The 24,770-nt window shown below is 32.5% G+C and overlaps 1 protein-coding gene across 2 annotated transcripts in view; it reads right to left on the bottom strand.

Moving 5' to 3' along the window:
• Positions 1–24,770, bottom strand: part of LOC148953170 (uncharacterized) — a 198,465-nt gene that overhangs the window by 63,866 nt on the left and 109,829 nt on the right. For both annotated transcript variants that reach the window (XM_089088338.1, XM_089088337.1), the window contains exon 5: positions 10,380–10,674. In XM_089088338.1, coding sequence (XP_088944464.1) covers positions 10,380–10,674 — 295 coding nt within the window. The remainder of the gene's footprint in view (positions 1–10,379; positions 10,675–24,770) is intronic.

The raw sequence follows: 24,770 nt of genomic DNA on the forward strand, positions 1-24,770 counted from the left end.
CCTGGATATCCCAGGAGACTCTGTCTGTAATTGAGCTGCGCCGGAAGGCCCGTTTAGCAAAGAATATGCCAGAGAACAGAAGACTCAATGGCCGGCGCAATAGCCTACTGCACAGTGAAAGGAAGACCTTTGTCAACAAGAAAGCCAGCGATCTTGAAGATGCCTCAAGAAAAGGAGACACCTGCTCCCTGTACAAACACCTCCACGAGCTGACGGAAGGGAAGACTTCCACCTTGAGCCGTGTTTTGTCTGCTGACGGAAGCATGCCAGATGACGATGCAGGCCAACTCTCTGCCTGGAGCAGTCACTTCTCAACGCTTCTGAATGCCAAGGCAGTTGCTCATCCCGACCCTGATCTGATTCAAGCAGCAATGACCACACCCGAGGCTACTTCTGACCTCGTATCGCAACCTTTTACCACATTTGAGATCCAAAATGCTGTAAAACGGTTAAATAATAATCGAGCCCCTGGCGCCTGTGGTATTTCTGCAGAACTCCTCAAGTACGGGGGTGCAGCGATGATTCTAAGGCTCCAGCTAATCTTTTCAGCTGTATGGATGACGGAAAGCACACCGAATGACTGGCATGCTGGCATCATATTGCCGCTCTGGAAACGTAAGGGCAGCCGTCAAATCTGCTCCAACTATCGTGGGATCACGCTTCTCTCAGTTCCTTGTAAACTCTTCGCCATGTCACTCCTGGATAGGTGTTCCACCTTTTTGCGTAGAAAGAAAAGAGTCCAGCAAGCCGGATTCATGCCCGGCAGGTCGACGACGGAGCAAATGTTTACTATGTGCCAGTTGATCGAGAAGACGCGAGAGTTCCACCAAAAAGCGTACATCGCATTTGTGGACTTTAAGGCTTTCTTCGATTCTGTTGATCGCCGTTCACTTTGGCTGATACTAAGAACTACAGGTCTGCCCAAGAAATATTGCTCACTCTTTGAAAAGCTGTATGAGGATACGGAAAGCTGCGTGCAAGTCAATGGAAGACGCAGTCCCACATTCTCGGTGAAGATTGGCGTCCGGCAAGGTTGCGCCGCCACTCCTGGGCTTTTTAACTGCGTCATAGACCATGTTATGACCAGTACGACGAATCGACTTCAGTTCGGTCTTCAGTCCGGAGACCGGCTACTCTCTGATGCTGACTTCGCTGACGACTTAGCGCTAGTTGCGAGCACCGTCGAAAAGATCACCAAAGCTCTCCAGGTCCTCAAAGAAGAAGCCTCGAAAGTTGGACGGAAGATCAACTGGCAGAAAACCAAAGTTATGCTCCTTGAGCCCCCCCCCACGTCCCGTTTTACTGTAAAGGAAGTCAACATCGGAACCAACCGAGTAGATGTGGTTGAGGACTTCACTTACCTGGGATCTATTCTGTCGAATGATGGCTTGATCACAAAAGAGCTTACATCTCGAATAGCCGAAGCTTCAGCACTTGTTGGGAGGCTTAGCAGCATCTGACGAAAGCCAAACATAAGCCGCTTTACCAAAATACGCATTTACAATGCGTCAGTCAGCACCGTCCTGCTGTATGGAACGGAGACGTGGCCAGCTGCAAAATCTATCCTCAGCGCCGTCGATGTCGCACAGACGAAACATCTCCAAAGAATCAAATGACTTCACTGGACTGACTTCGTTAGCAACCACACTCTCCTGTCACGTACGGCTCAAACTCCTTTCTCGACGCAGCTCGCCAAGCGTACTGTTCGGTGGTACGGCCACCTCCTTTGCATGCCACACGACGCCCCGGCACGTCTCACATTTGACTTCGACCCCACCCTACACGGATGTAAACAACCCAGAGGACGCCCACCCACTAGGTGGAAAGACAAAGCCGATGAATTCCTCACCCAAGCCCAAATCCTGGTGGAAGAAGCTGCGATCCTGGCAAGCGATAAGTCAACCTGGAGGCACCTAGTATCATCGTTCACTACGCCGAACCCTCGGCAGGAGCCTTAAGTCAAGTAAGTTAAGTAAGTCATACACAATTCAGAAATTTCATTCATGAAATCATGAAAAAATTTTTTAAGTAGGTAGCAATGTCTTCTTGAATTCGCCTCTTGGATACACATTGCGGAACTATTTATAATGACTCCGTGAAAAAATTGTAAGTCGGTAACACGCTACTTTCTGAATTCACCTCTCTGATATAAAATGCAGGCATCTTAATAGAGACATTGTGAAAACATTGTAAGTAGGAAGAAGAAACCATTTTAAATTTGCTTCAAGAATATATATTATCGAAATCTCATTCAATAAATTATCAAAAATTTTAAGTATGTAACAAATTCTTTCTTGAATTCACCTCTTGGATACACAATACAGAAATTTCATTCAAGAAATTATGAAAACATTGTAAGTAAGTAACAAACTATTTCTTGAATTTACCTCTTGGATACACAATATAAAAATTTCATTCAAGAAATTATGAAAAAAAAATTGTAAGTAAGTAACAAACTCTTTTTGAATTCACCTCTTGGATACACAATACGGAAATTTCAGTCATGAAACTATGAAAAATTGTAGGTAAGGAACAAAATATTTTTGAATTCACCTCTTGGATACACAATACAGAAATTTCATTCATTTATGAAAAAATTGTAAGTAAGTAACAAACCCTTGTTGAATTCACCTCATGGATGCACAATACAGAAAATTCATTCAAGAAACTATAAAAAATTGTAAGTAAGTAAGTTACAAACTCTTTCTTGAATTTGCTTCATGGATACACAATACAGAAATTTCAATGAAGGCATTATGAAAAAATTGTAAGTAAGTAACAAACTCCTTCTTGAATTCACCTCTTGGATACACAATAAAGACATTTGATTCAAGAAATTATGAAAAAATTGTAAATAAGTAACAACCTCTTTCTTGAATTAACCTCTAGGTTATATATTATAGACATTTCATTCAAGAAATTATGAAAAAATTGTAAGTAAGTAACAAACTCTTTCTTGAATTCACCTCTTGGATACACAATACAGAAATTTCATTGATGAAATTATGAAAAAATTGTAAGCAAATAACCATCTCTTTCTTGAATTCACCTCTTGAATACACAATACAGAAATTTCATTCTAGAAATTATGAAAAATTTTTAAGTAAGTAACAAACTCTTTCTTGAATTCACCTCTTGGATACACAACACAGATATCTCATTCAAGAAATTATCAAAAATTTTAAGTAGGTAACAAATTCTTTCTTGAATTTACCTCATGAATACACAATAAAGACATTTTCTCCATGAAATTATGAAAACATTGTAAGTAAGTATCATACTCTTTCTTGAATTCGCCTCTTGGATAAACAGAACAGAAATTTCATTAAAGAAATTATGAAAAAATTGTAAGTAGGTAACAAGCTCGTTCTTGAAGTCATCTCTTGGATACAAACAATGCAGAAATTTCAATCAGAAATTATGAAAAAAATTGTAAGTAAATAACAAACTCTTTCTTGAATTCACCTCTTGAATACACAATACAGGAATTTCATTCAAGAAACTATAAAAAAAATTGTAAGTAAGTAAGTAACAAACCCAAATCATAAGTTTCATGCAACACACACCTACGAAAGGCTAAGAAGCCTAGCTAAGAAAATATTATTAATAAAATCAGATGTATTTTAAACTCGCATGTTCATATTTCTGAAAAGTAAAACCCAACTTTATTAAAAAAAATATGCAAAAATGTACCCCAATTATTAAAGGGAAATCAAATATTATTAATAAAATCAGATGTATTTTAAAACTGGTTATTCTTTTTTCTGAAAATGAAAACCCAAATTGTTTAGAAAATCAAATATTATTAATAAAACCTGACATACACTTATGAAAGGTTAAGAAATCTAGCTAAGAAAATGATATTATATTGTTTATCCAAGAGGTGAATTCAAGAAAGAGTTTGTTACTTACTTACAATTTTTCATAATTTCTTGAATGAAATTGTTTGTTACTTGCTTACAATGTTTTCATAATTTCTTGAATGATATTTCTGTATATTGTATCCAAGAGGCGAATTCAAGAAAGAGTTTGTCACTTACTTACAATTTTTCCATTATTTCTTGAAAGAAATTTCCGTATTGTGTATCCAAGAGGCGAATTCAAGAAGGAGTTTGTTACTTACTTTCTTACAATTTTTTTTATAGTTTCTTGAATGAAATTTCTTTATTGTGTATCCGAGAGGTGAATTCAAGAAAGAGTTTGTTACTTACTTACAGTTTTTTCATAATTTCATGAATGAAATTTCTTTATTGTGTATCCAAGAGGTGAATTCAAGAAAGATTTTGCTACCTATTTACAATGTTTTCATAATTTCTTGAATGAAATTGGTGTATTGTGCATCCAAGAGGTGAATTCAATAAAGAGTTTGTTACCTACTTACAATTTACCATAATTTCTTGAATGAGATGTCTGTATTGTGTATCCAAGAGGTGAATTCAAGAAAGAGTTTGTTACTTACTTATAATTTTTTCATAATTTCATGAATGAAATTTCTTTATTTTGTATCAAACACGGGAATTCAAGAAAGAGTTTGTTACCTACTTATAATTTTTTCATAATTTCATGAATGAATTTTCTGTATTGTGTATCTAAGAGGTGAATTCAAGAAAGAGTCTGTTACCTACTTACAATGTTTTCATAATTAATTGAATGAAATATCTGTATTGTGTATCCATGAGGCGAATTCAAGAAAGAGTTTGTTACTTACTTACAATTTTTCATATCTTCTTGAATGAAATTTCTGTATTGTGTATCCAAAAGGCGAATTCAAGAAAGAGTTTATTACTTACTTCCAATTTTTTCATACTTTCTTGAATGAAATTTCTGTATTGTTTATTCAAGAGGTGAATTCAAAAAGAGGTTGTTGCTTACTTACAATTTTTTTTCATGATTTCATAAATGAAATTTCTGTATTGTGTATCCAAGAGGTGAATTCAAGAAAGAATATATTACTTACTTACAATTTTTTTATAATCTCATAAATGACATATCTGGATTGTGTATCCAAGAGGTGAATTCAAGAAAGAGTTTGTTACTTACTTACAATTTTTTCGTAATTTCTTGAATGAAATGTCTATAATGTGTATTCAAAAAGAGTTTGTTACTTATCTACAATTTTTTCATAATTTCATGAATAAAATTTCCGTATTGTGTTTCCTAGAGGTGAATTCAAGAACGAGTTTGTTACTTACTTACATTTGTTTCATAATTTCTTGAATGAAATTTCTGTATTGTGTATTCAAGAGGTGAATTCAAAAAGAGTTTGTTGCTTACTTACAATTTTTTTTCATAATTTCATGAATGAAATTTCTGTATTGTGTATCCAAGGGGTGAATTCAAGGCAGATTATGTTACTTACTTATAATTTTTTCATAGTTTCATGAATGAAATTTCTATCCAAGAGGTGAATTCAAGAAAGAGTTTGTTACCTACTTACAATGTTTTCATAATTAATTGAATGCAATATCTGTATTGTGTATCCATGAGGCGAATTCAAGAAAGAGTTTGTTACGTACTTACAATTTTTCATAATTTCTTGAATGAAATTTCTGTATTGTGTATCCAAAAGGCCAATTCAAGAAAGAGTTTGTTACTTACTTCTAATTTTTTCATAATTTCTTGAATGAAATTTCTGTATTGTGTTTCCAGGAGGCGAATTCAAGAAAGAGTTTGTTACTTAATTACTTACAACTTTTTTTTATAGTTTCTTGAATGAAATTTCTGTATTGTGTATTCATGAGAAGAATTCAACAAGAGTTTGTTAATTACTTAAAATTTTTTCATAATTTCATGAATGAAATTTCCGTATTGTGTATCCAAGAGGTGAATTAAAAAACAGTTTGTTACTTATCTACAATTTTTTCATAATTTCATGAATAAAATTTTCGTATTGTGTTTCCTAGAGGTGAATTCAAGAACGAGTTTGTTACTTACTTACATTTTTTTCATAATTTCTTGAATGAAATTTCTGTATTGTGTATTCAAGAGGTGAATTCAAAAAGAGTTTGTTACTTACTTACAATTTTTTTTTCATGATTTCATGAATGAAATTTCTGAATTTTGTATCCAAGGGGTGAATTCAAGGCAGATTATGTTACCTATTTACAATGTTTTCATAATTTATTGAATGAAATTTGTGTATTTTGTATCCAAGAGGTGAATTCAGTAAAGAGTTTGTTACCTACTTACAATTTTTCATAATTTCTTGAATGAGATGTCTGTATTGTGTATCCAAGAGGTGAATTCTAAAAACAGTTGGTTACTTACTAACATTTTTTTCATAATTTCTTGAATGAAATTTCTGTATTGTGTATCTAAGAGGTGAATTCAAGAAAGAGTTTGTTACCTACTTACAATTTTTCACAATTAAATGAATGAAATGTCTGAATGGTGTATCCATGAGGCGAATTCAGGAAAGAGTTTGTTACTTACTTAGAATTTTTCATAATTTCTTGAATGAAATTTCTGTATTGTGTATCCAAAAGGCCAATTCAAGAAAGAGTTTGTTACTTACTTACGATTTTTTCATAATTTCTTGAATGAAATTTCTGTATTGTGTATTCAAGAGGTGAATTCAAAAAGAGTTTGTTGCTTACTTACAATTTTTTTCATGATTTCATTAATGAAATTTCTGTATTGTGTATCGAAGAGGTGAATTCAAGAAAGAGTATGTTACTTACTTACAATTTTTTCATAATTTCATAAATGACATTTCTGTATTGTGTATCCAAAAGGTGAATTCAAGAAAGAGTTTGTTACTTACTTACAATTGTTTTATAATTTCTTGAATGAAATTTCTGTATTGTGTATTCAAGAGGTGAATTCAAAAAGAGTTTGTTGCTTACTTACAATTTTTTTTCATAGTTTCATGAATGAAATTTCAGCATTGTGTATCCAAGAGGTGAATTAAAGGCAGATTATATTACTTACTTACAATTTTTTCATAATTTCATGAATAAAATTTCCGTATTGTGTTTCCAAGAGGTGAATTCAAAAAGAGTTTTTTACTTACTTACAGTTTTTTTCATAGTTTTTTGAATGAGATGTCTGCATTGTGTATCCAAGAGGTAAATTCAAGAAAGAGTTTATTACTTACTTATAATTTTTTTTATAATTTCATGAATGAAATTTCTGAAATGTGTATCAAAGAGGTGAATTCAAGAAAGAGTATATGACCTACTTACAATTTTTTAATAATTTCTTGAATGAAATTTCTGTATAATTTATCCAAGAGGTGAATTCAAAAAAGAGTATGTTACCTACTTACAATGTTTTCATAATTTCTTGAATTAAATTTCTGTATTGAGTATCCATGAGGCAAATTTAAGAAAGAGTTTGTTACTTACTTTCAATTTTTTCATAATTTCTGGAATGAAATTTCTGTATTGTGTATCCAAGAGGTGAATTGAAGAAGGAGTTTGTTTATTACTTACTTATAATTTTGTATAATTTCATGAATGAAATTTCCGTATTGTGTATCGAAGAGGTGAATTCAAGAAAGAGCTTGTTACTTACCTACAATTTTTTAATAATTTCATTAATGAATTTTCCGTATAGTTTATCAAAGAGGTGAATTCAAAAAAGAGTATGTTACCTACTTACAATGTTTTCATAATTTCTTGAATTAAATTTCTGTATTGAGTATCCATGAGGCGAATTTAAGAAAGAGTTTGTTACTTACTTTCAATTTTTTTATAATTTCTGGAATGAAATTTCTGTATTGTGTATCCAAGAGGTGAATTGAAGAAGGAGTTTGTTTGTTACTTACTTACAATTTTTTCATAATTTCATGAATGAAATTTCTGTATTGTGTATCCAAGAGGTGAATTCAAGAAAGAGTTTGTTACCAACATACAATTTTTTCATAATTTCATGAATTAAATTTCTGTATTGTGTATTGTGTAGAAAGAGTTTGATACTTACTTACAATTTTTTTTCATAATTTCTTGAATGAAATTTCTGTAATGTGTGTGCAAGAGGTGAATTCAAGAAAGAGTTTGTTACTTACAATTTTTTCATAATGGCATTTCCGACAACGGATGATGATAAAGAATTATCATAGAATACATAGATAAAGAATACATAGATTTTGTCAATGTTATCCGACGTATCCGACAAATGATATCGATAATGAATGTTAGTAAAGAATTTGTTCACTCTGATACCTAGATTTTTCTCAATTATATCAGGCATATCTGCCAAAGGATGATGATAAAGAATTTATTCACTCTGATACTTAGATTTGGGAATGCTATCTGATGTATCCGATAAATAAAGTTGATAAAGAATTTATTCGCAATGATACTTAGATTTGGTCAAAGTTATTAAACGTATCTGTCAAAGGAAATTGATAAAGTATTTATTCACTCTGATACTTACATTTTCTCAATGGCGTGTCTATGAGCAAGCATGGAGTAAGATTGGTAGAGCCGCATGCATATTTCATGTCATTCTAAGATACGTAAAAAAAAGTTGAATAATTACGAAGTTCAAAAACATTCAGTCCAAAAAGAAGTGCTACTACAAATATTATTTTTATAATAGTAAAGGTCATGACTAACGTATCTATATCATTTTCATTTGAATTTGGAAAATATTAAATGTAAAGTTTTAATGTTTTAAATATGTTTCATGTCATTCTAAGACAGGTAAAAAAAGATGAAAAAATATCATGTTAAAAAAATAATAAAACAGTTAAAAAAAAATTCAAAAATAGTATAAAAATGGGGGGGGGGCGAAAAGTTGGGGGGAGGGAGCCCCTTAAAGGTTGGGGATAGGGGGGCCTTTGGAGGTTGAAGTCCTTGGTGGTTAGGGTCATTGATGATTACGATCCTTGATGCTTCAAACCTATAATAACCTCACTCCTTGATTTCTAAGGATTTCTAAGGATTGTTCTGAATTTCTTTATTAAAATTCCTTTCTTGGCATTTACATCTCTATTAGTATCAACTTTTTAGTATACTATAATGGTAGAATATATTATATATTGACAAAACTGTTGAAACGGTACTTGTGTAATATACAGAACACAGTCAAGAACAACAAACAAAATATGTATCTCTTAATAGAGTTAGCATTTCCTGAGATTCCTTACCTTTTTCGTTTCTACTTTAAAATCCCCTAAAATGTCAATTAATCTCTTACGTTTCCTTTTGTTCTGGCAACTGTGCATAGACACATTTAAAATTCTTGGGAAACAATTCCCGCGTTAAATATATTCAATCTCTCTTAATCTCATTGTATCTCTTTTGAATTTCTAAAAATTATCTAAGATGTCCTAGTTACATTATAAAGGCTTCGAAATAATAATTCCAGAATTTATCTCTCTTACCATAAAGTAGAGAAGCCTTTTAGTTTCTTAATTCCCCTCATGATACATTAGAATTCCCCGTCAGATTTTAATCATTGGCGACTATGCAAATATAGGTTATAATTTCCTAGAATTGTAGTCTGACGTCACTCCCTTCTGTAAATCTAAGCTAGAATTTCTTAGAAGCTATAGGTCTGACGTCACTCGCTTTTATTCTGTGCCCATATATGGACTCCCGTCGGGGCTGGCACCCCTCCTCTACTCATATAGAATTTGTTATTTGGAAGTATGCATACATTTTTTGGGATAGGGGGGGAACAAATTTTCTGCTGGGTAATTTTCAACGGGGAGAATTTTCCATCTAGAGGGAAGTTTCCAGGGGGTGAATCTTTTAGGAGAAATTTTACACTTGAGAAATTTGCCAGAATTCTTTTACGAAATTCTTCTTATGTCTTACTTTCTCTTTGCCGACTCAATTTCAAGAGTTGAGATGTTAAGGATAATTGTCCGGGATAAATTTTCCCCAGGATTGAGTTGTCTAGAGGATATATTCGTGGGGAGGAGCGATATTTGCGCGGATGGGCAGCCAGATTTCCTGGTATTATTTAAAAAAGATCAGAAATTAAATTAAACAAAAGCTTAGAAATAAGTTTTTTCAACTGAAAGTAAGGAGCAACATTGAATTTTAAAACGAACAGAAATTATTAAGTATATGAGGAGGGTCGCCCCCTCCTCAAAACCTCGCTCTTTGCGCTAAAGTTTCAATTTTGTCACAATTCTTTAAAAACGGCTCCTGAAACACAAGAGTCGTTTAATTTAAACAATCATAAGCTTTTTAAAAGTACTACAAAACTTTAGCGTAAAGAGCGAGGTGTTGATGAGAAGGCAACACCCCTCATATACGTAATAATTTCTGTTAGTTTTAAGTTTGAATGTTGGTCCTTGCTTTCATTTGAAAAAAACTTGTCTTTTTTATTTAATTTACGTTCAAGATCCATTTGGATTGGGCTTGTTTTAGCATTCCACCATTTATTGAACATAAAAAATGGGATATAGTAAAATTACTTACCAGTATCAGAGAGTAAAATTGCAGGCAGAGGAGACGGGACGCCATTGTGATAAAAATTCCAAAATGCCATATGATCCTGCTTAAGGAATTCCAGTAAGGCCTGCTCCCCAAACACCCTGACAACTTCCAAATCAAGCAGAGGGTATTTGTCTACGTTGACTGCTTTTGACCAAATTCGGTTTAAGTCTTCGGCTATTCCGGCGAACCTTGACGCTGGAGTTTGCTTAGATACTACACACAGGTAATTACCTATGTATGAGTTATTTTTAATGAACTCATTGGCTTTGGGAAAAACCTGAAAAATAAATAAGTTTAAAGACCTTCGATTCAAAGCCGTCCAGATTCAAGACACAGTAAAAGGAGTACAGTAGAATAAATTCTGCTTAACTATAAACGATTAATACTTTAAAACATTAATGACTTTCCTTTTGGATTTTTTTCACACTTTTTATCTGCTCACGAATGGATCCGTTTAAGTAATATTTCCTTAGACATCACAAGTCGATATACAATGACCAATCGAATCACGAACTACAGATTGAACTAAAATCTACAAGAAGGGTGTTAAATACATTTTGAATTAGGAAAACCTATATGCACAGACATTAGAATTTGAAAATTGTGAAATCAATTCTGATGTAGCCAAAATTAGATTATCTAAATTTTAAATTAAAATTTTTCACCATTTACCATTATTCTTGTTGATTGACACGTACTGCCCAAAAAATTTGATAATTTAATGTTCTAACAATCAAACGAAAAATCTTAGAAAACGCGGTTTTCAGGTATGAATAGACATGTCCAAGATGGGTCTAAGGGTCAAAAATGATTATGATGTCTTTTGAACTTTAAGGTCGTTTCTACTGACCACAGAATAAATACTGTACGGTATGGAAAATTTGGTTAAGAAACGGGACACAGCACAGCACGCCAGTTTTGCCAGAAGGTGAAACAAACAATACGCCAGACCCGTTGCAAAACACGCCAAAAATAAGCCAGAGCCTTTGTGCGGGTTTCACAAGAATTTTTGGTGCTAAAGTCGAAAATTTTTTTTGGTAACGCTCATGTGTAGGGGGAGAGGTAATACCACTGGTGGTACAAGATCATTGACCTACTTTCGGGGGTGACGCAATACGCTCAGTGAATACAACCGGGACAAGATCATTGACCTCTAATGACTTAGAATACAACTAGTACAAGATTGCAGCCAATTAGAGGGCTACAATTCTAAACTAACAAGATCACATGCCTCTTTCTAAACCAATCAAGAGTTAGAAATACTGGGCTAACAAGGTTACATCACCAGACTTCTGAGAATTTCAAGATTGGATTTACGTAACTGTTATATCACAATTTGTTTACGTTTCGAGGTTAAGGGATGATGTGTAATTAATATGTTCATGAATTACGTTGAACTTATTGTGTACTTCGTTTGTGTAAGAATTCTTGACAGAAAAATCAATAGGCTTCATAGAAATTTAAAATGTATATGTGTACAGTTGCCAGAACAACGGAAACGTCAGAAATTAATTGACATTTTAGGGGGAATTATTTGGGGTGAACCTCTGTGTTCGCTATAATAGACATGTACACAATATGGGTGTGGGCGATTTAAAATATCGTTTTTAGCAACGGAGTAAAAAGTTGAAAGTAATAGAGTCATTTATGTCAAGATAACATTGTGAATTGACCTAGCTTTACTTCCCGACTGTTTTCTGTATATTACACAAGTACCATTTAAGCAGTGTTTTCAATATAAAAAGTTGATACTAATAAAGATATAGATGCCAAGAAAAGAATTTTTAATAAAGAAATTCAGAACAATCTTTAGAAATCCTTAGAAATCAACTAGTGAGACGATTATGAGCATGTACCATCAAGGACTGCAACCACCGAGGACCTCAACCTCCAAGGTCCCCTCTCCCCGACCTCCAAGGAGCCTCCTCCCTTCCAACTTTTTTTTTGAGGACACCTCCCGATTTCCAATATAGAGGCGCCATTAATAGTTATGAATGTGTAAGAAAAAATTTGTCAGAACGTCATTTCTGACCTCACCTTTCGGGACTCGGACAAGCGGATTACTAGATTAACAAATCCTAAAACTTGGTTGTATAGCATTCTGAAATATGAAAATTTAGAATAATATACTTCACCAAGTCCCCCCGTGGCCTTAAATATCTCCTCGTTAGGAGTATTTTACTCACTAGCCTTAGGTACTTCAGCCTTCTATAAGAATACCCAGGAATAAGATCAATATTAATAGAAATTACGTCCCTATAAAAAGTAAAATATATCGAAAAAGCTACTTTCAAGCACATTTTTGATCGGCTAAATTTAAAGGCGGATAGTTACAGTTTGAAAAAGGTTTATTAAACGTTGAATTGTTCTTTGTTCCCTAATGTCTCTAATAAAATTTAGTTCATCTGTGATGTAAGAATCAGAGCAAATGTTTGTGGAATGATCGACAAAAGATGTAACAACACCTCCTTTAACTTGTGGGAGGGGGAGGGGGTGATTGGATTTAAAATATCAATATCAATTATTTTGTGCAGGTTTTCTGTAAATTATAAAATCCAGTTTATCAATGCTATGAATAATTAATACATCCAGAAACGGTAATTTATTTGCATTTTCAATTTCTTAGGTATATGTACGATTTTTGGGAATAAAACAAAGGTTTGAAGGCTATACATAACCACTTTCCAAATATTAGAAGCATGGGGCTTTCGTACATGCTACAATTGACCTTAAGGGAATACCTTGCTTATGTAATTTCGGTAAACCATAAAACTTTGGACAAAAGCTACCTCAGGGTGCCTTTTAGGTTACTCTCCAACTTTTTTCAAAATGACATGAAATATGCTTGCGGCTGTACTCGTTCACTTTAAGCCTTTTTTCATATTTTTTTTATTATTTTTGTGGGTCAATTTCAGAAGGACATGTGAGGTGAAGTTTTATTTTTAAGATGAGTTTGAAAACAAATAAATAGAGTTATTAATTGAAATGAAGGCAAATAGTTTTTCACTGTGCCAAAGAAAAAAGTTTTTCGAAAGAGGAAGTCAGCGTAGGAATATTAAAAAATGGGGTGTCACCTTGGGGTTGAGTTGGAGTAAGATCCTCCTACACCCAATTTTTGTTAACTGTTAAAGCACCGAGGACAGTGAAAATAAAATCTGTTGATTTTATTTTCTGTTGATTTAATCTTTCGATCTGTTGATTTAATCTGTTTAATTTCGTAGGTGTATGTTTGGTTTTATTAATAAAATTTGATTTTCTAATCAAGTTGGGTTTTAATTTTCAGAAATAAGAACATCCATGTTTAAAATACATCTGATTTTATTAGTAATATTTGATTTCTTTTAATAATTGGGTACATTTTTGCATATTTTTTTAAATAAAGTGTGGTTTTACTTTTCAGAAATATGCACATCCCGGATTAAAATACATTTGATTTTATTAATAATAATTGATTTTTTTTAATAAAGTTGGATTTTAATTTTCAGAAATATGAATATCACAGTTTAAAAAACATCTGATTTTATTAATAACATTGATTTTTTTAATAAAGTGGGTGTTTTTCATTGAAATGCACCTTTTCAATATAATTTTCGTCTCTAAAATTCATCTATTATTAAAATGATTTGAATATTGTTCTGGTATGTAATAGTCAATCTGGTGGATATGGATAAAAAAAAATAGGTTTCTTAATAAAAATAGGTTTCTTAAAAAAAATAGGTTTCTTAATAATTTAATGTCGATAAACAGTGGTGCCCCCCTCCTTGGAAAAACGCTAGTAAAGGGTAGACCATATCCACCAGATTGACTATTACATACGAGAACAATATTCAAATCATTTTAATAATAGATGAATTTTAGAGACGAAAATTATTTCGAAAATGTGCATTTCAATGAAAAACACCCAACTTTATTTGAAAAATCAATGTTATTAATAAAGTCAGATGTTTTTTAAACTATGATGTTAATATATCTGAAAATTAAAATCCAACTTTATAAAAAAAAATTGATTATTATTAATAAAATCAGATGTATTTTAAACCGTCATGTGCATATTTCTGAAAAGTAAAAGCACATTTTATTAAAAAAATGCAAAAATGTACCCAATGTTTGGCCCTTGGAAAAATGTTAGTAAAGGGTAATCCATATCCACCAGATTGACTATTACATACGAGAGCAATATTCAAATCATTTTAATAATAGATGAATTTTAGACATGAAAATTATATTGAAAAGGTGCATTTCAATGAAAAAATAGCCTTCTTAATAATTTAATGTCGATAAACAGTCTGGTTTTTTTCTTCAGTATTGTTTAAGAATGATTAAAGATGGTGACTGAGAAATTGATCGATACAGAAATAAAAATTGGGTTTTCTTTACTTTTCTTATGTTAAAACAGTTTGGTGGGGAAAAAATGTTAGTAAAGGGTGATCCATATCCACCAAAATGGCTATTACATACGAGACCAATATTCAAATCATTTTAATAATTTATTAATTTTAGACAAAAAAATTATAATGTAAAGGTGTATTTCAGAAATAAAAATTGGGGGGAGGGGGCCTTTGGAAAAATTTTAGTAAAGGGTCATCCATATCCACCAGATTTACTATTACATACGAGGACAATATTCAATTCATTTTAATAATAGATGAATTTTAGACATGAAAATTATATCTAAAAGGTGCATTTCAATGAAAAAATAGCCTTCTTAATAATTTAATGGCGATAAACAGTCTGGTTTTTTTTTCTTCAGTAGTGTTTAAGAAGGATTAAAGATGGTGACTGAGAAATTGATCGATACAGAAATAGAAATTGGGTTTTCTATACTTTTCTTATGTTCAAACAATTAGGTGGGGAAAAAATGTTAGTAACGGGTAATCCATATCCACCAAAGTGGCTATTACATACGAGACCAATATTCTAATCATCTTAATAATGGATGAATTTTAGACACAAAAATTATAATGTAAATGTCTATTTTAAAGAAAAATACCCTTCTTAATAATTTAATGTCGATAAACAGTGGTGCCCCCCTCCTTGGAAAAATGTTAGTAAAGGGTAGACCATATCCACCAGATTGACTATTACATACGAGAACAATATTCAAATCATTTTAATAATAGATGAATTTTAGAGACGAAAATTATTTTGAAAATGTCCATTTCAATAAAAAACACCCAACTTTATTTGAAAAATCAATGTTATTAATAAAGTCAGATGTTTTTTAAACTATGATGTTAATATATCTGAAAATTAAAATCCAACTTTATAAAAAAAAATTGATTGTTATTAATAAAATCAGATGTATTTTAAACCGTCATGTGCATATTTCTGAAAAGTAAAACCATACTTTATTAAAGAATATGCAAAAATGTACCCAATGTTTGGCCCTTGGAAAAATGTTAGTAAAGGATAATCCATATCCACCAGATTGACTATTACATACGAGAGCAATATTCAAATCATTTTAATAATAGATGAATTTTAGACATGAAAATTATATTGAAAAGGTGTATTTCAATGAAAAAATAGCCTTCTTAATAATTTAATGGCGATAAACAGTCTGGTTTTTTTCTTCAGTATTGTTTAAGAATGATTAAAGATGGTGACTGAGAAATTGATCGATACAGAAATAAAAATTGGGTTTTCTATGCTTTTCTTATGTTCAAACAGTTTGGTGGGGAAAAAATGTTAGTAAAGGGTGATCCATATCCACCAAAATGGCTATTACATACGAGACCAATATTCAAATCATTTTAATAATGGATGAATTTTAGACAAAAAAATTATAATGTAAAGGTGTATTTCAGAAATAAAAATTGGGGGGAGGGGGCCTTTGGAAAAATTTTAGTAAAGGGTCATCCATATCCACCAGATTTACTATTACATACGAGGACAATATTCATTTCCTTTTAATAATAGATGAATTTTAGACATGAAAATTACATTGCAAAGCTGCATTTCAATGAGAAAATACCCTTCTTAATAATTTCATGTCGATAAACAGTGGTTTTTTCTTCAGTATTGTTTAAGAAGGATTAAAGATGGTGACTGAGAATTTGATCGATACAGAAATAGAAATTGGGTTTTCTATACTTTTCTTATTTTCAAATAATTCGGTGGGGAAAAAATGTTAGTAACGGGTAATTCATATGCACCAAATTGGCTATTACATACGAAAGCAATATTCAATTCATTTTAATAATGGATGAATTTTAGACATGAAAATTATATCTAAAAGGTGTATTTCAATGAAAAAATAGCCTTCTTAATAATTTAATGTCGATAAACAGTGTTTTTTTTTCTTCTGTATTGTTTAAGAAGGATTAAAGATGGTGACTGAGAAATTGATCGATACAGAAATAGAAATTGGGTTTTCTATACTTTTCTTATTTTCAAATAATTCGGTGGGGAAAAAATGTTAGTAACGGGTAATTCATATGCACCAAATTGGCTATTACATACGAGACCAATATTCAAATCATTTTAATAATGGATGAATTTTAGACATGAAAATTATATCTAAAAGGTGCATTTCAATGAAAAAATAGCCTTTTTAATAATTTAATGTCGATAAACAGTGTTTTTTTTTCTTCTGTATTGTTTAAGAAGGATTAAAGATGGTGACTGAGAATTTGATCGATACAGAAATAGAAATTGGGTTTTCTATACTTTTCTTATTTTCAAATAATTCGGTGGGGAAAAAATGTTAGTAACGGGTAATTCATATGCACCAAATTGGCTATTACATACGAGGACAATATTTAAATCATTTTAATAATAGATGAATTTTAGACATGAAAATTATATCTAAAAGGTGCATTTCAATGAAAAAATAGCCTTCTTAATAATTTAATGTCGATAAACAGTGGGTTTTTTTCTTCAGTATTGTTTAAGAATGATTAAAGATGGTGACTGAGAATTTGATCGATACAGAAATAGAAATTGGGTTTTCTATACTTTTCTTATTTTCAAATAATTCGGTGGGGAAAAAATGTTAGTAACGGGTAATTCATATGCACCAAATTGGCTATTACATACGAGACCAATATTCAAATCATTTTAATAATGGATGAATTTTAGACAAAAAAATTATAATGTAAAGGTGAATTTCCGAAGAAATAATTGAGGGGAGGGGGCATTTGACCTTTGGAAAAATGTTAGTAAATGGACATCCATATCCACCAGATTTACTATTACATACGAGAACAATATTCAAATCATTTTAGTAATAAATGAACTTAAGACATGAAAATTATATTGAAAAGGTGCATTTCAATGGAAAAATAGCCTTCTTAATAATTTAATGTCGATAAAAAGTGGGTTTTTTTTCAGTATTGTTTAAGAATGATTAAAGATGGTGACTGAGAAATTGAACGATACAGAAATAGAAATTTGGTTTTCTATACTTCTCTTATGTTCAAACAGTTCGCTGGAAAAAAATGTTATTAAAGGGTAATCCATATCCACAAAATTGTCTATTACATACGAGACCAATATTCAAATCATTTTAATAATGGATTATTTTAGACCCAAAAATTATAATATAAAGGTGTATTTCAGAAAAAAAAAATCGGGGGGGGGGGGGTCTTTGGCCGTTGGAAAAATGTTAGTAAAGGATAATCCATATCCACCAGATTGACTATTACATACGAAAACAATATTTAAATCATTTTAATAATAGATGAATTTTAGACATGATAATCACATTGAATAGCTGTATTTCAATGAGAAAATACCCTTTTTAATCATTTAATGGTGATAACCAGTCTGGTTTTTTTTCTTCAGTGGTGTTTAAGAATGATTAAAGATGGTGACTGAGAAATTGATCGATACAGAAATAGAAATTGGGTTTTCTAAACTTTTTTTTATGTTTAAACGGTTCGGTGGGAAAAAAATATTAGTAAAGGGTAATCCAGATCCACCAAGTTGGCTATTACATACGAGACCAATATTCAAATAATTTTAATAATGAATGAATTTTAGACAGAAAAATTTTAATGTAGAGGTGTATTTAAGAAAAATAATTGGGGGGGGGGCCCTTTGGCCCTTGTAAAAATGTTAGTAAAGCGTAATCCATATCCACCTGATAGACTATTACATGCGAAAACAATATTCAAATCATTTTAATAATAGATCAATTTTAGACATGAAAATTATATTGTAAAGGTGCATTTCAATGAAAATATCTGAAAAATAAAACCCATTTTGATTAGAAAATCTAATATTATTAATAAAACCAGACATACACCTACGAAAGGTTAGGAAATCTAGCTCAGAAAAGTCCAAAATAGCAAACTAAACATCCCAAATCATGAGTTTCATGCAAAACACATCTACGAAAAGTTAAGAAACCTAGCTAAGAAAATGTTATTAATAAAATCAGATGTATTTTAAACTGGGATGTTGATATTTCTGAAAACTAAAACCCAAACTTTATTAAAAAATATGCAAAAATATACCCAATTGTTAAAGGAAATCAAATATTATTAATAAAATCAGATGTATTTTAAACAAGGGTACTCTTATTTCTGAAAATTAAAACCCAACTTGATTAGAAAATCAAATATCATTAATAAAACTAGACAAACAACAACGAAAGGTAAGGAAATCTAGCTCCGAAAAGTCCAAAATAGCAAACTATACATCCCAAATCATGAGTTTCATGTAACACACATCTACGAAAGGTTAAGAACCTAGCTAAGAAAATGTTATTAATAAAATCAGATGTATTTTAAACTGGGGCGTTCATATTTCTGAAAACTAAAACCCAACTTTATTAAAAAATGTTCTTATTCCTGAAAATTAAAACCCAACTTTATTAGAAAATCAAATATTATTGATAAAACCTGACATACACCTACGAAAAGTTGAGAAACCTAGCTAAGAAAATGTTATTAATAAAATCAGATGTATTTTAAACTGGGATACTCCTATTTCTGAAAAACGAAGCCCTATTTTATTAAAAAAATATGCAATAATTTTCCCTATTACTAAAAGGAGAACCAATATTACTAATAAAATCATATATGTTTTAAAAATAAATATTCTTATTTCGGATAATTAAAACCCAACATAATTGGTACAGTCGCAAGCATATTTAATGTCATTTTGAGAAAAATTTGGAGGGGGTAACCTAAAAGGCAATGTTACTTTTCCAAGGATAGCTAAAAGCCAATTCAATAACCCCTTAGCATACTCAATTACAACATTACATTAACCCATTCAAACTACTGATTTTATTTTCACTGTCCTCGGTGCTTTAACAGTAATCAAAAATTCGATGTAGGAGGATCTTACTCCAACTCAACCCCCAGGTGACACTCCATTTTTTATAGTCCCTATGTTGACTTCCTCTTCCGATAAACTTTCTTCTTTGGCACAGTGACAAACTATATGGCTTCATTTCAATTAATAGCTCTATATATTTTTTTCAAACTCATCATAAAAATAAAACTTCACCTCAAATGTCCCTCTGAACTTAACCCATAAAAATAAAAAAAAAAATATGAAAAAAGGCTTAAAGTGAACGAGTACAGCCGCAAGAGTATTTCATGTCATTTTGAGAAAAAGTTGGAGGGTGGAGGGTAACCTAAAAGGTACCCCGAGGTAGCTTTCGCCCAAAGTTTTATAGTTTACCAAAATTACAAAAGCTAGTTATTGCCTTAAGGTCAATTGTAGCATGTACGAAAGCCCCATGCTTCTAATATTTGGAAAGTGGTTATGTATAGCCTTCAAACCTTTCCTTTACTCCCAAAAATCGTACATATACCTAAGAAATTGAAAATGCAAATAAATTACCGTTTCTGGATGTATTAATTATTCATAGCATTGATAAACTGGATTTTACAATTTACAGGAAACCCGCACAAAATAATTGATATTTACATTTTAAATCCAATAATCCCCCACCCCCACAAGTTAAAGGAGGTGTTGTTACATCTCTTGTCGATCATTCCTTAAACCTTTGCTCTGATTCTTACATCACAGATGAACTAAATTTTATAAAAGGCATTAGGGAACAAAGAACAATTCAACATTTCTTAAACGATGTTCAAACTGTAACTATCCACCTAAAAATTAGCCGATCAGAAAATGTGCTTTGAAAATAGATGTTTCGATGTGTCTTAATTTTTATAGTGACGATAACTTCTTTTAATAGTGATTTTATTGCTGGATGTTTGCATGAATAGCTGAAGTGCCTAAGGTTAGTAAATAGAAAAGTCATAATGAGGAAACATTATAGGCCACAGGGGGACTTTAAGAAAGTTATCATTCTAAATTCTCATATTTCATAATGCTGTGCAAAAAACTTTCAGAGTTGGATGTTGAAAGCATCCGCTTGTCTAAGTTCCGAAGATGAGGTCAGAAATGACGTTCTGATAACTTTTCCTTACACATTCATAAATCTTAATGGAGCCTATATATTGAAAATTGGGAGGTATCCTAAAAAAAAGTTGGAAGGGAGGGGGCCCCTAGGAGGTTGGGGAAAAGACCTTGGTGGTTGAGGTTCTTGTTGGTTGCAGTCCTTGATGGTTCATACTTATAATCGTCTCACTAGTTGATTTATAAGGATTTCCAAGGATTGTTCTGAATTTCTTTATTAAAATGCTTTTTTGGCATCTACATCTTTATTAGTATCAACTTTTTATATTGACAACACTGCTTAAATGGTACTTGCTTAATATACAGAACACAGTCGGGAAGTAAAGCTAGGTTCATTCACAATGTCATCTTGACATCAATGGCTCTATTACTTTCAACTTTTTAGCATACTCCATTGCCCAAAAAATATTTTATATCACCCACATCCCATATTGTGTACATGTCTATTATAGCGACCACAGAGTTTCACCCCAAATATTTCCCCTAAAATGTCAATTAATCTCTGACGTTTCCATTGTTCTGGCAACTGTACACAGATACATTTTAAATTCCTATGAAGCCTATTGATTCTTCTGTCATGAATTCTTACACAATCGAAGTACACAATAAGTTCAACGTAATTCATGTGTGTATTAATTACACATCATCCCTTAACTTCGAAGAGTAAACAAATTGTGATATAGCAGTTACGTAAATCCAATGTTGAAATTTTCAGAAGTCTGGTGATGCACCTTGTTAGCCCAGTATTTCTAACCCTTAATTGGTTTAGAAAGAGGCATGTGATCTTGTTAGTTTAGTATTGTAGCCCTCTGATTGGCTGTAATCTTGTACTAGTCGTATTCTAATTCATTAGAGGTCAACGATCTTGTCCCGGTCGTATTCCCTGAGCGTATTGCATCACCCCCAAAAGTAGGTCAATGATCTTGTACTACCAGTGGTATTACCTCTCCCCTACTCTCATGGCCCGCTAATTGTAGTTGGATTAGTTTTAGGTCAATTTTTATTATTTGTTTTATCCGGTTATCTTAAACTTAGCGCCAATCTTTCGAAACGAACATGGCAAAAAGCTGGTACTGCTAACCTCGCGCAAATCTTTCGAACCAAATACGGAAAATGCGGCCCGCAGTTTTTGTTAATTCCTCTGCCGTTTTCAAAATCCTCATTATTTCCTCCGTGAAAAAAAAGAAAATGTATCACGAGAACATACAATATCTTTGGTTTGTTATCATATAAAAATCATAGTTATGTAGCTGCTTAAGATACAATTAAATGCTAAGATTGGCCAAAAAACAACACAAACAAACTTATCAACCACGATATATTACTGACGGTATTACGGTAAAACCGCTCAAAACAACATATAAAATTCTAATTTGCTATCAAAAAAGGATTTTTTGGTCCCACTTTAGTACCTAGTGCTAACACTCAAAGTTTCAATATAAAGAATAAGACTGGTGTAAAATTTGTCATAATGAGATTTTGATGACAATTAAAACTTTCGGAGAAAAGTCGAGCCATTGGTTTAATGTTTAACAAGGAAACTTGCAATATTTATGCATTTTAGTAGTATCACGATGAGCAAGACAGCGGTAAATCTAAGACACTCTGATAACTTGAAAACAGCCATCATCTAGGGTAGGCTACCGCGAGTGCCAAAACCGGGTTTAGGGAGGGGGCTGATGCAAAGACTTAACTTTTAGAAAGTGTTTTCATTACTCAGTTGACAGTTCACAGGGAACCAGGGTTAATTTTATTCTGGGCGCTATCAGCCTTAGACCTTATATAACAGGCCAAAATAGACCTTATTTTATGTCAAAATGTTAGGCAGTTTTGCTGCGAGTTTCTTGAACCTGTGAATCATCTGTGCCGTTGTTCAAAAGAGTACTTTAGAACGTTTTAAAAGGTCAATTCTATTCACTTATTTCAAATACAAGGAATATGTTTAAAGTATTAATGCATCCTTCAACAAATCGAAAAACATAATGTTAATTGTTCCTACCTTTTAAGTATTACATGGCAGCTTCTCCCAAAGAAGAAGTTCAAGGTTTTCTGTTAGCCAAGGAAGAAATTTATGCTTTGCAGGGGCATTTTTATTAAGAAAATACACACTGGAGATTGACATTTTTTTTAAAAATAAATTTTCGTAGAAAGGTGTCAATCGTTGAGGAATGCGCCAAGTGGTCTAGCGAACTTGCCGTACGTGGTAAAGGTTTAGAATTTAGCCTTTTTAAAAGGAGACATGCTAGAACAAAGAAATTTTTAAATTGCAAATTTTACCCTTATTTTCATGGTTTGGTTCGCGTTTTTACGGCTTCATCCCCAGCCCCCCTCCCCAACTCCGAAGGTCTCATGTACCCTTAGGCTGCGTTGAGAGAATTACAGTAAAAACTTATGAAAACTAACTCAAAAACCGATAAAAATGGGAAAAAACAAGAAATATGATTCATCGATGCTTGGTGTATATTATAAAGTAAGAATTCTGTATTTTAGGTTATTTCTTTGTATAGCCTAGGGCCATATGAGACCATTAGAGGGGGGGGGTCGAGATTAATTGTCAAAAACGTAAATCAAGTCATGGGAGTAAGCAAAAAATTAGCAATATAAAATGTGTCTATTTTTGATCTAGAATTTCTGCTTCTGAAGAGGCCCAATTCTGAACCTTTACGCAATTCGCGGAAGAAAAGTTTAAAGCATGGCAGAGCTTTGTGGCATATGTGGAACTACAAGGATGAACACTAGACGTCATTAAGTGGGCAACCACTCGAGCTAGGTTTGTTTAAATTTAAAGTTATTTATTTCTGGTCAACAGCTGGTTCAAGATACCAAATAAGACCCATCTGAAAAAAAATTAGGGCATGGTCTAGCGCTATGTCTCAGAATTAGGGAAGGGGGAGTTATACGGACTGTGACTCTGAACACCCAACAATTAGAAACTTTCTGGATGTAAAGGAGTAACACTTTTTTTTATTATAGTTTTGGGTTCGAATAAGAAATCTTCCGAAAAATTGCCAAATTTAGTGATATCAACCACTGGTGAAAATAAAAGAGCTAAACCATATTAGGAAAGCCATAATATCTCCGAACAGGGCTCCATATATGGGCATAGAGTCGCTAGGGAGAACACCTGTGCTGTCAGTCCCACGAGCACAGCATATATGGGCAGGGAATCCCCAGGGAGAACACGTTTCCGAGAAATTAAAGTTCGCCCAGGAAAATTGTTTCCGGGCGAAGTTTATTAATGTATTTGGAGTTCGCCCAGGAGAATTGTTTCCGGGCGAAGTTTATTAATGTATTTGGTGTTCGTCCAGGAAAATTGTTTCCGGGCGAAGTATATTAATGTCTGACAGATGATGTCAAGGTTGATTGATTTGTCACGAAAGGGGAATTAATTTGTTGTTTCTAAGGGGAAATATTGATTCAAGAAAGGGGAATTAATTTGTTGTTTCTAAGGGGAATTATTGATCTACGAAAGGGGAATTAATTTGTTGTTTGTAAGGGGGATTATTGATTCACGAAAGGGGAATTAATTTTTTGTTTCTAAGGGGAATTATTGATTCAAGAAAGGGGAATTAATTAATTTTTGTTTCTAAGGGGGAGGTGGGGAAGAACGTTTTGATCTTAGAGATGAAGAGATTAACGCGGGAAAGGTTTTCCTAGGAATTTCAAATGTGACAGCGCAGGGATGTCAAAACAAAGAGAACACGCTGAAATTACGTTTAGAGATTATTTGGGTGAAACCCTTTTAGGCATTTTAGGGATTATTTGGGCGAAACAGTTTGAGGCATTTTAGAAGATGACGAGACACAAAAGGGCCCCATCCCCCCAACTTTTGGCTCCCCCTTGAATATATTTTTCAGAACAAGTTCTTTATGTAATGTCCTTCCTAAACCCATTTTACAAGTTGAAGTACCCATCCTTTTCACCCACAACTTTACTTTACAGCTTTTGGGCCCCAAGTTCTACCCCTATCCCTCACCTCGATCCCTCCAC

The sequence above is a fragment of the Artemia sp. Qi Xiang Cuo genome, chromosome 4 (genome assembly GCF_049724085.1).
Source record: "Artemia sp. Qi Xiang Cuo chromosome 4, ASM4972408v1, whole genome shotgun sequence".
Classification (NCBI taxonomy): Eukaryota; Metazoa; Arthropoda; class Branchiopoda; order Anostraca; family Artemiidae; genus Artemia; species Artemia sp. Qi Xiang Cuo.